Source organism: Grus americana, chromosome Z (genome assembly GCF_028858705.1).
Source record: "Grus americana isolate bGruAme1 chromosome Z, bGruAme1.mat, whole genome shotgun sequence".
NCBI lineage: Eukaryota > Metazoa > Chordata > Aves > Gruiformes > Gruidae > Grus > Grus americana.
This window is the reverse complement of record NC_072891.1, coordinates 50,415,845-50,430,022: the sequence shown is the minus strand read 5'-3', so window position 1 is coordinate 50,430,022 and position 14,178 is coordinate 50,415,845. Positions and strand designations below refer to the sequence as shown.

Here is a 14,178-nt window from a genome sequence, read left to right as displayed (position 1 = left end):
GAGAACAAATAGGATAGAAAGATTCATTTTTACTTGACTTAATAAACAGAATTATTACTGAATTAAAGTTTGGAATTTTTGTCAGAACAGGATTTTTTCCAATATGTTTTGACAGAGCCTTGAGCTATGAGAAACTACTGACTGTAGATACTCTCTGCCAGAATGATGAATCTATTTCCAGTAAGCTAGTTGCTTCATCTTGTTGGATATAGTCTTGGGAATTTATCACGTAATTCCCTTAATCCAAACCAGTTGTGTACATATTTTGTAATTGATAAATTACTGACAGTAAATAAATATTCATACAAAATCAACTATTTGTTAAAGAAAAAAAAATACTGTTTAACAATTTTTGTACCAGAACTTAGCAGTCTTGTATTCACCATGTCTTTTCACATGAACTAGAGTGTCATCTAAAACTGCTGTTTACAATTATTACAACATTGAATATATACCATCTCAGATAAGAGCAAATTTACATTGCAACTGTATGTCAACTACTTTTATCAACACAGTGAGTAATACCGGATCACTAGTCCTTGAAATAACATGTCATTAAATTCGTGAAGATGAAACAACTATTCTTCCATCAAATTCTGCTCTACATTTAGATGAAATGTCTTGGTTAAATAATGTCTTTGAAGACTGGGTGTTACTTCCTTTAGCTCTGATTGTAGTTGGCAGGCATTATATGTTCTTTGTGTATTACCAAAACAGAACATCTATCTGCAGCGTACTCTCTGTCTTTTCTTCATAAATGGATGTAACTTTGGTGTGTTGGATGTACTTTGGTGTGCTGTTTGCATTTGATTAATTGGGTCACACTGCTTTTGTGTGTGTATATATCTTATTCCTACTACTGAATATATATGATTGATGCACTGAACTGTTGGCTTCTAGTCTGTGAATATTAATCAAAGAATATGCTCCTCTGCTTAATGGCTTTGCAGTGTAGGAGGTAGCCAAACAACATAGACTATAGTCTGCTTTTTTTGCTCTTTAATCATTATTGTGTAAGATGCTGGCAAGAGCATTTTTTTCATCTATAAACACTATTTCATGCTTAAACATATCCATTGTTTGGTCAAAGTTATGAAATATTGTTGCTCAATTAAATTTTGTTTTCAACATTTCCTGGTAAAAGCAGTAATAGAAGAGATAAAACAGTGAAGGCAGGGGAGATTATTAAGGAGAAAAAAATACTACGTATAGAAAGCAAGGAAGAAAATGTGGAGTCAGTGAATTCAGCCTCGTATGGTTTCACATCTTATGATTTGGACAAATAGATTCCATTACTAAGTTGAAAGGGATCATTTATGACTAAACTATTCTTAAAGAGAGTCAGGATAGACATTTACTATGTTCTGATGTACGTAAAATGTGTGTAAGGATAGATGTTGATTAGGGTGTGACAGCTTCTTGGGTGAAAAATTAAAAGACATATTCAGTATTTAAGACAAAAAAAGCCAGTAAATGTTTGCTTGTGGTGATACAGCTTGTGGTACAGCTCGGTATCAGAAGCAGCAAGCTTCTTGAAAACACAGCTCACGTTTTTATGGCATGTAGTTCTGATATGAAGGTTGATAGCTACATCTTTAGTCATTCTCTGTGAATCTCACCAGAGAGGCAGCCAAGGTGAGTAAGAGGCTTAGGTTTTAGGGTTTGTAGTATTTTACAAGGGGGGTTGTTCTAGTTCCCACCCTGCCCCTGTTTCCCCTCCCCCCACCTTCTGAAAATGCCCTAGAGTAGAGGTTTTTCCAATTTATGGTGTTAGCAAAATTTTCCCCCTAGCACTATCACTGGCTTAGCTGTACAACTAGCAGAATTAGTAGAATATTGAACAGGAGTTCCTCTTGTTGTTGCCTTGACCATTAGGACAGTCTTGCCAAAACCCTCTCATAGTGGTAGGACCACAGAGAATATCACATTGTTTGTATTTACTAATGTTGTTCTACAAATTTTATTTTAACTGCTATGAGTGTAAGCATTTTTTTAATTTCTCCAGTTTCAACCCAGAAAATACATGTCAGTTTTTCTTACAGATCATTATTTTGTAATATTCTGCAAAGACTTAAGGCAGAAGTCCCCTAGACCTTCTGCATTTTCGTATGATGTAATGTGTTCGAAGGCAGATCTTTTTTTATGGAGAGGAATACAGTAGTACTGAAGCTTGCGATTCATAAAAAAATTAGTTGAAAGCTGACTCATCAAATCCAAAAACTTCTTGTTTGTTTCAAGTCAGTTTATTTGTCTCAGAGATGTATTTAAAGTATTTTCAGGAAACATCAGTAAGAGAACTGAATGGCTTAAATAAAATACTGGCTTAGTCCACCATTACCTAGTTGAATTTAATCTATTTTATATTAGTTGAACATAGATTTATCCAGTGTTATACCACCTCCCTTTGAACACCCTCTATAAATATTCCTCTTGCATATATACATATATTTATATTTGAATATATTAGCATGCTCTTGCAGAAATAGCTATTTGGAAATAAATTTTTACTTACAGACTGTCTATATAAATTGAATATTTGTTTCAGATCCATGTCAAAACGGTAGACCTTGTACATTTTCAAAATCCTTTCTCCTGGATAAAGGCCATTTCCACTGGTTTAATTCATACAAACATCCGCTTCTGTGATTTGACTCTACTTCTTCAGTTTTGATAATGATTATTCCCACATTCTTCTTGTTTGTCAATTCTGGAAAGTTAATTGTTAGTCCAGCTGAGCAATCTTCACATATTTGGTTAATGTAGTTACTGCTTGTTGACCTTCTGAAAATGCTGATCTGCCAAAGCAGTTTTTAACATACTAAGAAAAGCTAACTAAAGTTAGGTGCCTTTCTCTGCCGACCCACACCTGCCATTGTCCTTCCCTAGTTTTTGTAATCAGGCTTTAAGATTTCAACATAATATGGAAGTAAGAAGAGACAAAACCATGGCTTTTTAAAGACCTCTAGTAGTTTTAGTTTACATATAAATTTTTATTGTCCCTAATACGTGAGAATTTTAGCATGGACTGCAGTCTTGTTAGATTATATATTGTTTTGAGTATAGTTCTTCAGAAGTGTTCATATTGTGGTGATTAATATCATATAAATATACAGGTTGTTAAAAAGAAGTAGTGTTTTTGGATGTGGTAATTACTGGCAAGTAGTTTTCCTTCAGCTTTCGGCTGATATTCATATGGTAACTTGACTGTAATTGAACAGAATCTCAATTAATTGCCTCTTTTCAGTTATTTACATGTTTTTCTAAGAAACGTGTAATTGATTTCATTTTAGACATAGTTGCAAAACTTAGGAAGACATTTAGAAATGCCTTTGTATGATAGTTTAATTTCTATATGTTCATATAATTGTTTATGGAATTAAAAATAAAAATATTTGAACTAAACAAGACATCTACATTTGTGGTATAAATGCATGGGAAATGAATACTTGCATTTTCTCTTTTTCCAAACTTTAGGGGGGACACAGAGATTACCTCGCACAATTGGAGTGTCTTTGGCAAAAGAACTAATCTTCTCTGCACGTATTGTAGATGGTGAGGAAGCAAAATCAATAGGGTTGATTAGCCATGTGGTAGATCAGAATGAAGCTGGGGATGCTGCATACAGAAGAGCATTAGCTCTGGCAAAAGAATTTTTACCTCAGGTAAACCAAATTATTTTTATTTTAGTTTTTAATTTTTACCAAACATTAAGACTGAAAAACAACTGACTGTATTAAGAAAATCTATCATGAAGTTATGTATTTAAAAGCTATTCTAATTACGTGGAAAGCAATCAGAATTTTCCTCTGTCATGTACTGAGTGATGTTATTTGGTAATTATTTCATAGTGAAGCAAAAAAACTTTGTCAATCCTCTTACCATCATGATATGGTCTGTGTTTGTATTGTGTATTTCGGCTTTGAAGTTTTAAACAAAAAATAGTCTAAGGGTTTGGGGTTTTTTTAGTAAAGCAGTTATCTCAATAGCTTATTCTGTTGCTGTTGAACGCTTCAGAAAAGAGGCAAAACAGACCGTATGAAAGTGGACATGTCTCTGTAACTCCTTATTTTGAAAACATAAAACTAAATGTAATATCAGTATTAAAGCAAAATGCATCTACTAGTGGAACGTTTGCTTTCTGTGCTTTTTGTATAAGCTTGATGAAAGAATCATGCTCTTATTCATTCTAAGTGACCTCCTATCTCTGTCTTTCATAAAAGAATTGAAATGGAATCTGCTGAATTCCTGTGCTTTAGAACTTGAACATTTTAGTAAGAAGTTTAACTGTTACAGCAGTCTTTGTGTTAGCTGATTGCTACCTGTTCCCCTGTTGCCATAGATCGCAAGCGGTTTGTTCAGAGTAGGAATGTGAGTTTGGAGCTTTCGATAAACTTGCTTTTCAAGTGAAAGGTCCCAGGTAGCAAATTCATAGGAGGCAGAAGAAGAAAGTAATTAGTAATTCACTTTATTGGATCACAAGTGTAACAGCCAAAATTAAATACAGCATTTAACATTGTTCATTTGTGTCTTGAACACCCTCATAGAAAGACAAACGGAAAAATACAGTAAAAATTTTAACATACAATGATTCCGGAAGATTGATTTATAGTTACAGATTCACATTGGAACTAGATCAAAAGCATTTGACTTTTCCCAAAGCAACAGGCCACTTCTCTAAAGCGATATCTGAACATGTCTGCCATCCAGAGGGACCTTGACAGGCTGGAGAGGTGGGCCCATGCAAACCACGTTAAATTCAACAAGGCCAAGTGCAAGGTCCTGCACGTGGGTCGGGGCAATCCCAAGCACAACTACAGGCTGGGCGGAGAATGGTTTGAAAGCAACCCTGAGGTGAAGAATTTGGGGGTGTTGATTGATGACAAGCCCAACGTGAGCCAGCAGTGTGCGCTTGCAGCCCAGAAAGCCAACCGTGTCCTGGGCTTCATCAAAAGAAGTGTGACCAGCAGGTCGAGGGAGGTGATCCTGCCCCTCTACTCCGCTCTTGTGAGACCCCACCTGGAGTACTGCGTCCAGCTCTGGGGGCCCCAGTGCAGGAGAGACATGGAGCTGTTGGAGCGGGTCCTGAGGATGGCCATGAAGCTGATCAGAGGGCTGGAGCACCTCTCCTATGAGGACAGGCTGAGAAAGTTGGCGTTATTCAGCCTGGAGAAGAGAAGGCTCCAGGGAGACCTTGTAGCAGCCTTCCAGTACCTAAGGGGGACCTACATGAAGGCGGGAGAGGGACTGTTTATGAGGGAGTGTAGTGACAGGACAAGGGGTAATGGGTTTAAACTAAAAGAGGGTGGATTTAGGTTAAATGTTAGAAAGAAATTCTTTACTGTGCGGGTGATGAGATACTGAAACAGGCTGCCCAGAGAGGTTGTGGATGCCCCCTCCCTGGAAGTGTTCAAGGCCAGGTTAGATGGGGCTTTGGGCAACCTGGTCTAGTGGAGGGTGTCCCTGCCCATGGCAGGGGGTTGGAACTAGATGATCTTTAAGATTCCTTCCAACCCAAACCATTCTATGATCCTAACACACAGAAACTGATGCTGATGGATAGGCACAGGACTGAGACTATTCCCAAAGATGTTTCGCTGTTCTGCGGCACATTGGAAGAGGAGAGTGGAAATCTCTCTGCTTGCTGGGAACCTCAGTCACTCATGGAAGAGTGTCATCCCTTGACTGGTGCAGGCTTTGCAGTAGCGTATTTTAGGTTTGAAGCTGAATCAGTTAATTTTACGTCATTATCACATCTTTTCATGTGTCTCCATTGTGTGATAACAGCGACATAAGACTGACCTTGCAAAGGCCTATAAAGTCTCTTAAGGTGGCTGTTCTGAGCCTTCTTTTGAAGGGAATTGAGCAAGCTTGAGAACAGTGGGTATGCTGAGCACCTTTGAAACATAAACCAAACACACTAATTAGGTTCTTTTGAAAACAGTATACTTTCACTTTTTCTCAATATTGAAACTATCAGTTTGGAAGCAAATGTCCACTATAGTGATATAATTTAGGACATTTGACCTATTTACCATGAATTTAATAGAAGTCCAAAGTCTAGAAGATCCCAATATGAGAACATTGATGTGCAGACTCTTCACTGCATAATCTTGTAGATTTTGATGATATGTAAATAAGCTTTTTCTTTCATTTTAGGGACCAGTAGCAATGAGAGTTGCAAAACTGGCCATCAATCAGGGAATGGAGGTAAGGATCTGTACTTTCTGTAAGAGTAAGCAGAAGTCAGCTGCCAATAGGTCTACTGTGGTGATTTTTTTTTTCTAGAACTGTTTTTAGTTTCTCAGTGTATACTCTTTCAAAATCTTTGTGGTCAAAACTTTTTAAAACATGAAATGCAATTTTTTTATGTCACAGACTCCTGAGACTGGAGTTGATGCTGATTTCAATAATGAGGCTTAGTAACCTCATGTCTGTCCAGGCGTAATGCACTCTGCTAATTATTAATACTAGAAAGTAAACATAAACTACTATGAACGAGTTCTATTTCAAAGTCTGGGCAGAAAAAACACTCAAAGTCATACTCTGTCAAGTCTGTCAGTGCTCTCAGTGTTTAGTGACTAATAAAGTTGAAGGCCAAAAGGCATGGTATTTATTTTTAATAGTTTAATAGAGGTTAGTGTTAAAATTATATCTGGAGTCTGATTTCGTATTTGATTCTGATTGTCACTCCTTCTTGAACACTATTGACCTAGCTCTAAAGCTCGTTAAAATCCAACTCTGAACACGTCTGGACATGTGTTTTACTTTAGGCTTGTGAATCATCTTCCTGAGCTCAGCAGGACTATTTGTATTTAAAGTTAAGCACATGCATAAGCTCTGCACCAGGACACCTTATAGCTCAACCTGGGACAAGGGAAAGGGGATCACACTGCGTGCAACATCTGAATCCAAGACGAATAATTTAAGATTAGACCATTTTTTCTTAAAGTCTCACAAGCAACCAATGATATAGTTGAGTTCAGCAAAGCGTATCACCAGTAAGTTTTGGCCTGAGAACCAAACTCAGATGCTGTTGTGCAAAAAGTATGTTTGTTAGGTTTCCACAGCAAGTAATGGTGGAATTCAAGATTTATTTCAGTGGTACCCAGGGTTCAAAATGCTACAAGCTGAATTATCTAGCTACCGGGTATAGTGGACTGGAAGGTCAGAATCGTGATGTTTATAGAATTAGGGACAGTAGGGTTAGAAAGACTCTGAATGATCATCTAGTTCAATCTTGAGGCCCCAAGACAAGATCTACTGTATCAAAACCAATCAAGCCAAATGTTCATTCAAGCTGTTGTTAAACATCTTCCATGGCAGAGATTTCATGGCTTCCTTTGGTAACCTTTTCTAATAGCTTATCTCCCCTTTACAAATTGCTTGTGGTGCATAGCCACAGTCCTTTCAGTGGCCATGTGGAGAGATGGTAGGTTCTGCAGCACCTGATGCTTAAGACAGGCAAAGAAGTAGTGAGAGGAAAATTCAGCCTTTTCAGCTGTTCAGACCAGCTCACAAATTAAAAATGTTATTAAAACTAGGTGATGATGCAGGATGGCCACTGGCCTCTTCACTTTATTTTAAATCCCTTTAAACTTGTATTTATGTTTACTTTGTGGCATGGCATTGTGTTCTTATATGACCTTTTGAAGATAACTTGTTTCAGAACAATTTTTAAATAATCGTGCAGTATGTTAAATCTTTTCCCTTGTAGTAAATGAAATGATTACAAATGTGCAGGTAGCTAATGGTTTTTAGTCCAAGTGATTTGTAAGGAAAAACATACATTGTTTCGACAGTGTATTACATACTAATTGTATCACCATATAAGGAAAAGATTACAGAAATACTAATCACTCTCAGTACATGGCAGTGTAACATTTCTACATTAAAGTAGTGTAGAAGAACATTGCAGAAGTGTTTTAGTATGTGGCATATAGAAACACTGTATTTAAGTTAGCTGTCAGGAAATGATATCTAATAATATACAAAAATACGCTTTTTAAAACCATTGTATTCTTTTCCTCAGGTCGACTTAGTAACAGGTTTAGCAATTGAAGAAGCTTGTTATGCTCAGGTATGTAGCTATGATTACACACAAAAAAACCAACCCCAGAAAACAGGGTTTGTTGGTGCCTGTTGTGAAACATGCAGAAATTCGACTAGAAATTTCTTTATGATTTCTTCTACAAATATTTTGGCATTGTATTTAGACCTTCCTTCTACTTACTCTGGTTTTGTAAGGAATTTAAGGAAGGAGATGTAGTTTAGGACAAAAATACCTCCTTGCCAAGACTATTATGGTGAAGGTAATGAAGCACTACCAGCCATATCCCTAGCCAGTCATACACCGCCGTGTAGCTAGTCCAAGAACTGCCTTGCTTTTGCTTTGTTATGGTTTAACATGAAGTAACATAAAGGGCACTTCACTAACGTGTGCCACTAATGGTATATGTGCTAACCAACAGAAAATCGAGACAAACGTCTTTGCCAGCAAAACATGGGAATGATGTATTTGAGTTTGTACATTCCTGGACTTTGAGACAAGTTTTCGATCATGAAAATAGAAGCATAGAAGCATCAGGACTAGATGCTTATTTAAAACATATGGCGATCTGATTAATAACCTACCCCTTCTCCCCCTCCAAAAAAACCCACCAAAAACTCAGAAACAAACCCTAAAGAATTTCTCACAGTCGTCTGTTTGGAGAAAAGATACTACTCCTCCCAAATTGTTTCTCAGCCTTATATTGTGCCTTTGAAGTGTCTGATACTTTCCTCTACCTGACTAGACGTCACAGTTTTCATTTTTCTGTTGTGTTATATATTGCATATTGGATGCATTGAAGAACTAGGATTCGTATGAAAATATTTTTCTTGATATTGTTTTTGGCATCAGTAATGAATTGTTACTCTGCTCATTGCAGACTATTCCAACAAAAGATAGAATTGAAGGTCTTCTTGCATTTAAGGAGAAGAGACCTCCTCGCTACAAGGGAGAATAGAAGAAGCTGATGCCTTTAAAATACAGTGGGATAAAAGTACTGCTGTGAGGACCATTAAGGTGCACTTTGCATCTGTACCTGGAATATCACAACCACCAAAGTAAAAGCAAATCATACCAATGTTACAACATTTTGAATGTGTCCATACTTGTACTCGGTCCAAATAGAAATGTGTGTCAACTTATGCTCATTACACTTTCTGAAGGTTCATGTGTGTATTGGCAAGGTCACAGGTTCATGCAGCATTTTAAAAATGTCATATGTATGAAATATACCATTCCACAATTGAAAAAGCTCTGTAAATTCTTTATATAGAAAAAACCTATATGTGATGTTAAGTATAAATCTGCTGTATCATTTTATCAAAGCAAGAGTGACTACTGAACACCAAAAATAAGAAATTGTACCACATATGCTTTAAAATGATTCTGTGTATCAGTAAAAATTATATTTGAGTATTCTACCTGAGTACGTACATTATTAATAAAGCTAAGGGAAATGAAAAGGATTATTGTTTGGAAAATGTTAAGCTTTATTTATCTGACTTACACTATTCTAAGTAAAATGAAATTAACTTTAGCACATAATGGTGTCCTTTTGATGAAGTCATTGCCATTATATTAATTTAATTGTATTAAATGAAGACATTTTTGAGGCCAGACTTTAATTATGCATTCTTATATGTTAAACCTGGCTTGTATTCTTCCAGCATATCATCTGGTCAGCACTGTCTGCTCTGAAGGAACTTTATTTCACTTTCCCCAGTTATTTTAAATTTTTGATGATTGTATTAGAGATTGTTGTGCAGGGATGCGACTAATGAGCTGTTAAAGAAACTAGTATTCTCTTAATCTCCAGAATATTCCTTCTGCAGGTCCTAATAATGTATATTTATATATACCAGGGATGATACTGAAATGTTCTTTATTCTGTGGCGGCCTCAGGGTTCTTTTCATACATTGAAAGAGAAATCCAGTAAGTTACAAGGTGAGAGAACTGTTGTGATTCATAATGTATATTTGCTGTGGACATGGCATATACAGCAAATGCCTGGAAATAACCTCTTTGAAAGTATTTTTGTTAACTTGACTGGAAAATAAATGTGGCTTAGCAGTCAGATGCTGTCTTTTTATATGAAAACAAATTTCTTCGTTTTTGGTTACCATTGGCTCACGAAACTGGTGCATGCTCTGCTGTTTCTGCAACATTAACTATGGTCACTGTCCATATCTATGATGATAAAGCGGCTGATCAACATGAAATGACAAGAACTCATTTAAATTCATATTTAGACATATCATTACATGTAAATTGATTATAACTGGTAGAGCACACACTTTGTTGACTGGTAAACTTGCTGAGTCGATCATTTCATGCACGATAATTTGCAAATAAAGTACCGGTGCTTGTTTTGATAGTCATATAAAGCCTAGAGGGTCATTTTCTCGTGTTTTTGAAATGCTAACATGTCATTTTCATTTTTACTGAGTAGGAAATAATTATGTTAATAGGAGAAAAAATATTAAGTCTATGCTGACGGGTTTCTGTTTCTTAACTTTGATACACAGTCTGGTTATTGAGCTGCCTCTGTTTTTCTAACAAGTGCTGATTAAGTAGCTTCTGTGAATGTCTATTTAAAAAATCTAATAACTTTTAAGTACTGTGGCATAAGACTGTGTAGATCTGTGCCTTTAACTAGCAGTTTTGATCTCAGAAAATAATTTCGCTGTCACAGTGGTCTCTCCATTCCTTTTCTCAGGAGAAGATCCTGTCATATTGCAGCAATTTGAGTCCCTTGTTTGAAGTCAACAGTTTGAATATTTTTACAAAGTGAGTACCAGTAGGACAATTTTTAAAGGTACTTTCCAGTGGCGTTGAAATTGTTCTTAAGGAACTATATTTTAGCAAAAGGTGTGTTAAGCACTTACTGTCTCTGTTACTAAGTGATGTGTTGTGATGGCTGCAGTATTCATGATTAATACAGCAATATTAGAATTCTGCTTCTACAAGAGGGTGATTTATAACAGAAATGCTCTCATAAAGGCTGACTTTTCCTTATGAAAGTTATGATCTGGCAAATCCTCCTTTTAAGTGCTTAGGTTCAGCTCTTTCAGTTCCTGGTGAAGCCATGCTTTTCTTCACAATACCTCATGGGTGAGGGAGCCCTGGTCCCCGCTGGCTTCCTGAAAGGTTATCTCATGGTCCCTAGGTGTAAGCAGCTTTTTCTCCTGTTGCTGCTGAGCTCAAGTGGATAGTGAGTTCTTCTGCACTTCGCCACTGAGTTGGATATTGAAAAGTTACAATACAGGTAGGTCTGTTACCTTCAGCTGATCACCTCTCAAAGGTGTAAGTGCAAGTTCAACTTACTGAATTGCCTAGAAATTCTGAGTTTCCTGCAGAAATTAGTGTGACTTTATCTAACACATGTCATTTTAGTCTTTAATCTATGAAAGCATTTGTGTTTTCTCTTCAATATTACTGAACTAACTCACATTCTTACTAGTTTTACTAAATTTCTAGATAAAGTTTTCAGAATTGTCTGAATGGCTTGTCAGTTCAGTGCTTTTGAGTATCTCACTGGCTATGAAGAAATATGGTGTTTTATTTATTCTAAGTTTATGTAATGATACAGTTAAGAGCCCTTGGAGAATGTTTTCCTATGGAACATTTCTATGAGATTTGCAGAGCCATGCGTGCCAAATTGTAGCTGAAATTCTGTCAGTCTACGTGCAGCTACTCATAGTCCTACACCAAGGTTCGTATCATTGCTTTCTAGAACTGCTTTTAACGAGCTGTATTCAGAATAGTAAACATCAGGATGTATCATTTGCAGCTGTTTCATATTTTCCTCGGTCATTGCATTTAACCATAATCAAATTTGTTGAAGAGAACAAAAAATAACAGGTCTCTCCAACACAGGAGAGGGCAGAATATCATGCTGCTCAGAATCTGGTTTTGGGAAACATAGGGAGTAAAGGAAGGGTTTTGGTACTAGTGTCACTTCACATAGCAAAACCAACTCATAGATGCAAAGTGAAAAGAGTAATTGAAACATCTTAATTTATCACCAACTTAGTTTTTGTTTCATTGCTTTTCCATGCAAGCAAATCCCTGAAAAGGTGTCTACTGAGATTAGAGAGAGGATTTACATTTAAAAAAATATAATTGAAATCCATTGGTATTTCATGTGGTATAAATGGAACAAGATGTGCTTTCATTTCTCATTTGTGGGATTTTAGCCTTGTTCTTGTACCTAATGACACTGCTGAAAAGCCATAGGGCTTCACTGTCTAGTGAGGCTGATACAGTTAGTGTACTCGAGGTGTGATGATGATTATGTTGATGTGGTTATTTTAAGATGTTCTTCTTCTGCACACTTGTAGAAAGACAGCTATCTCCAAAAATGAGAAAAAGGAGAATAATTGCAAACAAATAAACCAAAAGGAGGGATGTGTTCAGCTAAAGGTAATGAAATTCCTCTTGTGTATTTTGAGGGATTACAAAGACTAACTTTTCTATTTATGTCTTTTTTTTTCTGTTGCTTTTTGTTTTCTCTGAGTCTGGAGGTTGGACACCAGGGTGCAGGGAAAGCTTTTAAGAATTTGTATGGGTTGTTTTCACTTTAAGAACATTGACATTTCATAAGCAAAGTTAGGAAAGTTTAAAAATTTTCCTAAAAGGTTTTTGAAAGATGTAATCAGAAATGATCGTGTTATCACCAAAGATTAGGTAAGATACCTTTTTTATTATAGATTTAAGTCATGTTCAGTTTCAACCTTGGAACAGAGTTGAACAGAACTTTTGTGAGTTATGCAGAATGTACTGTGCTTATGCAATGTATTCATTATGCATTATAATATATGTGTGTGTATACTGACATGTCGTATGCATGCATATGTATGTGTATGTGCATATGTGTACATATAAATAAAATTCTTCAGACTGTTGGATGAGATCAAACCCCCTCAGGATGTGATAGTACTATCCAACCAGGAAGTTTTGAATCTGTTTGTGCAAGAGCACTACCAGCAAAAACCTTGAACCCCACACAGCATGCGCTGTGACTGCTACAAGTGGCCATACTTACAGCATGGAAGTTTTGTAACGCAGAAATTCTGCTGCAGAAGCAGCAGTGATGTAGGAATGTATGTCACTGTATATCTAGTCGTGCTCATCTGGTAATTCAAGAGTAGAATAAACGTAGCAGAAGTTGAAGTTAGTTCTAAGTTTCAACAAAGGTGTGGCATCCGGATAGCACATTCCTCCCAGTCCTATAGTATCGTTTGCTTCTGCAGTTTGGACAGGCCTACAGCAATCATGAGCAGCTCATTAATCAACAACTGTTGTAGATTATAAGTTCAGTCTCCACCCCCCCTTAAATAAGTCTAGACTTAGATTTCATCTTCAAATTTTATCTAGTAGATAATTCTTCCAAGGACGCTCATTCACATGGGAAGAAATATGAAGTATGTTAAAAGAATTTATTACAGAGGGTGTGAACATTCTGTGTCAAAGCTAAGTCCTATTGCAATACTTGAGTTCAAAATAGTACATTAACCCTCTAAGGCATAGTCTCTACATGTATGTTTATAAATTCTTCAAAGTTCTGGCTAGTGACTACTACTCTTTGATTATAATTTCTGAAGCATATGCTAATAAAGCTTTTGTAACATTAAAGACTTGAGAATATGTTGCAGCTTTCTTTTTGCGTAATATAACCACTTTCAGAAGAACATGAAAAGTTTGGTATTTTTTAGAGGAACTTATACATCAAATTGTTGCTTCTTTATTCTAGCAACTGCTAATTGATTTAACATTTTCCCTTAAGCATAAGGGACTTTGTGATATCATCTTTGGCTCAATTCTTTCTAGCATGTTAAAAAATCTGATGCCGGTTGTACAAATTCTTAAAAAATGTGTCTCATGCAGCTGAGACAGACAAAGTATAAAACTTTAATTGTAAGGATAGAGTTGTGAAGGTTGTGTTTTCATTACCTACAAATGTTAATAATATGTCTGCATGTTTCTGTGGAGAGAGTTTGACTCTGCATTTTTTGTGTAATAAGTCTATACTGCTGGGACTGTTGTCTTCAAAGCTGGTCTGTAGCTGATCTGTTGTTGTGAATATATGTAAGTATCCCCAGCTAGTGACCACTCAAGGTTCAGTCCATGG

General features: G+C 36.4%; 1 protein-coding gene and 1 long non-coding RNA gene across 4 annotated transcripts in view; one reads left to right on the top strand and one right to left on the bottom strand.

Moving 5' to 3' along the window:
- LOC129199685 (uncharacterized) overlaps nt 1–2,649 on the bottom strand; it is a 30,700-nt gene extending 28,051 nt beyond the window's left edge. Inside the window, exon 1 of the long non-coding RNA XR_008574715.1 lies at nt 2,513–2,649. This is a non-coding gene — a long non-coding RNA (uncharacterized LOC129199685). The remainder of the gene's footprint in view (nt 1–2,512) is intronic.
- Nucleotides 1–13,683, top strand: part of AUH (AU RNA binding methylglutaconyl-CoA hydratase) — a 123,541-nt gene extending 109,858 nt beyond the window's left edge. Inside the window, exons 7-11 of one of the 3 annotated variants that reach the window (XR_008574712.1) lie at nt 3,475–3,662; nt 6,157–6,207; nt 8,030–8,077; nt 8,928–9,992; nt 10,765–13,683. Coding sequence is in view for 2 of the 3 variants with exons in the window: in XM_054810555.1 (XP_054666530.1) it covers nt 3,475–3,662; nt 6,157–6,207; nt 8,030–8,077; nt 8,928–9,005 (365 nt within the window). In the remaining variant the exon portion in view is untranslated. Of the gene's footprint in view, nt 1–3,474; nt 3,663–6,156; nt 6,208–8,029; nt 8,078–8,927; nt 10,123–10,764 lie in introns of those variants that run through there. The other 2 variants (XM_054810555.1, XM_054810556.1) reach the window with 2 other exon arrangements.
- The last annotated feature ends 495 nt before the right edge of the window (nt 13,684–14,178 follow it).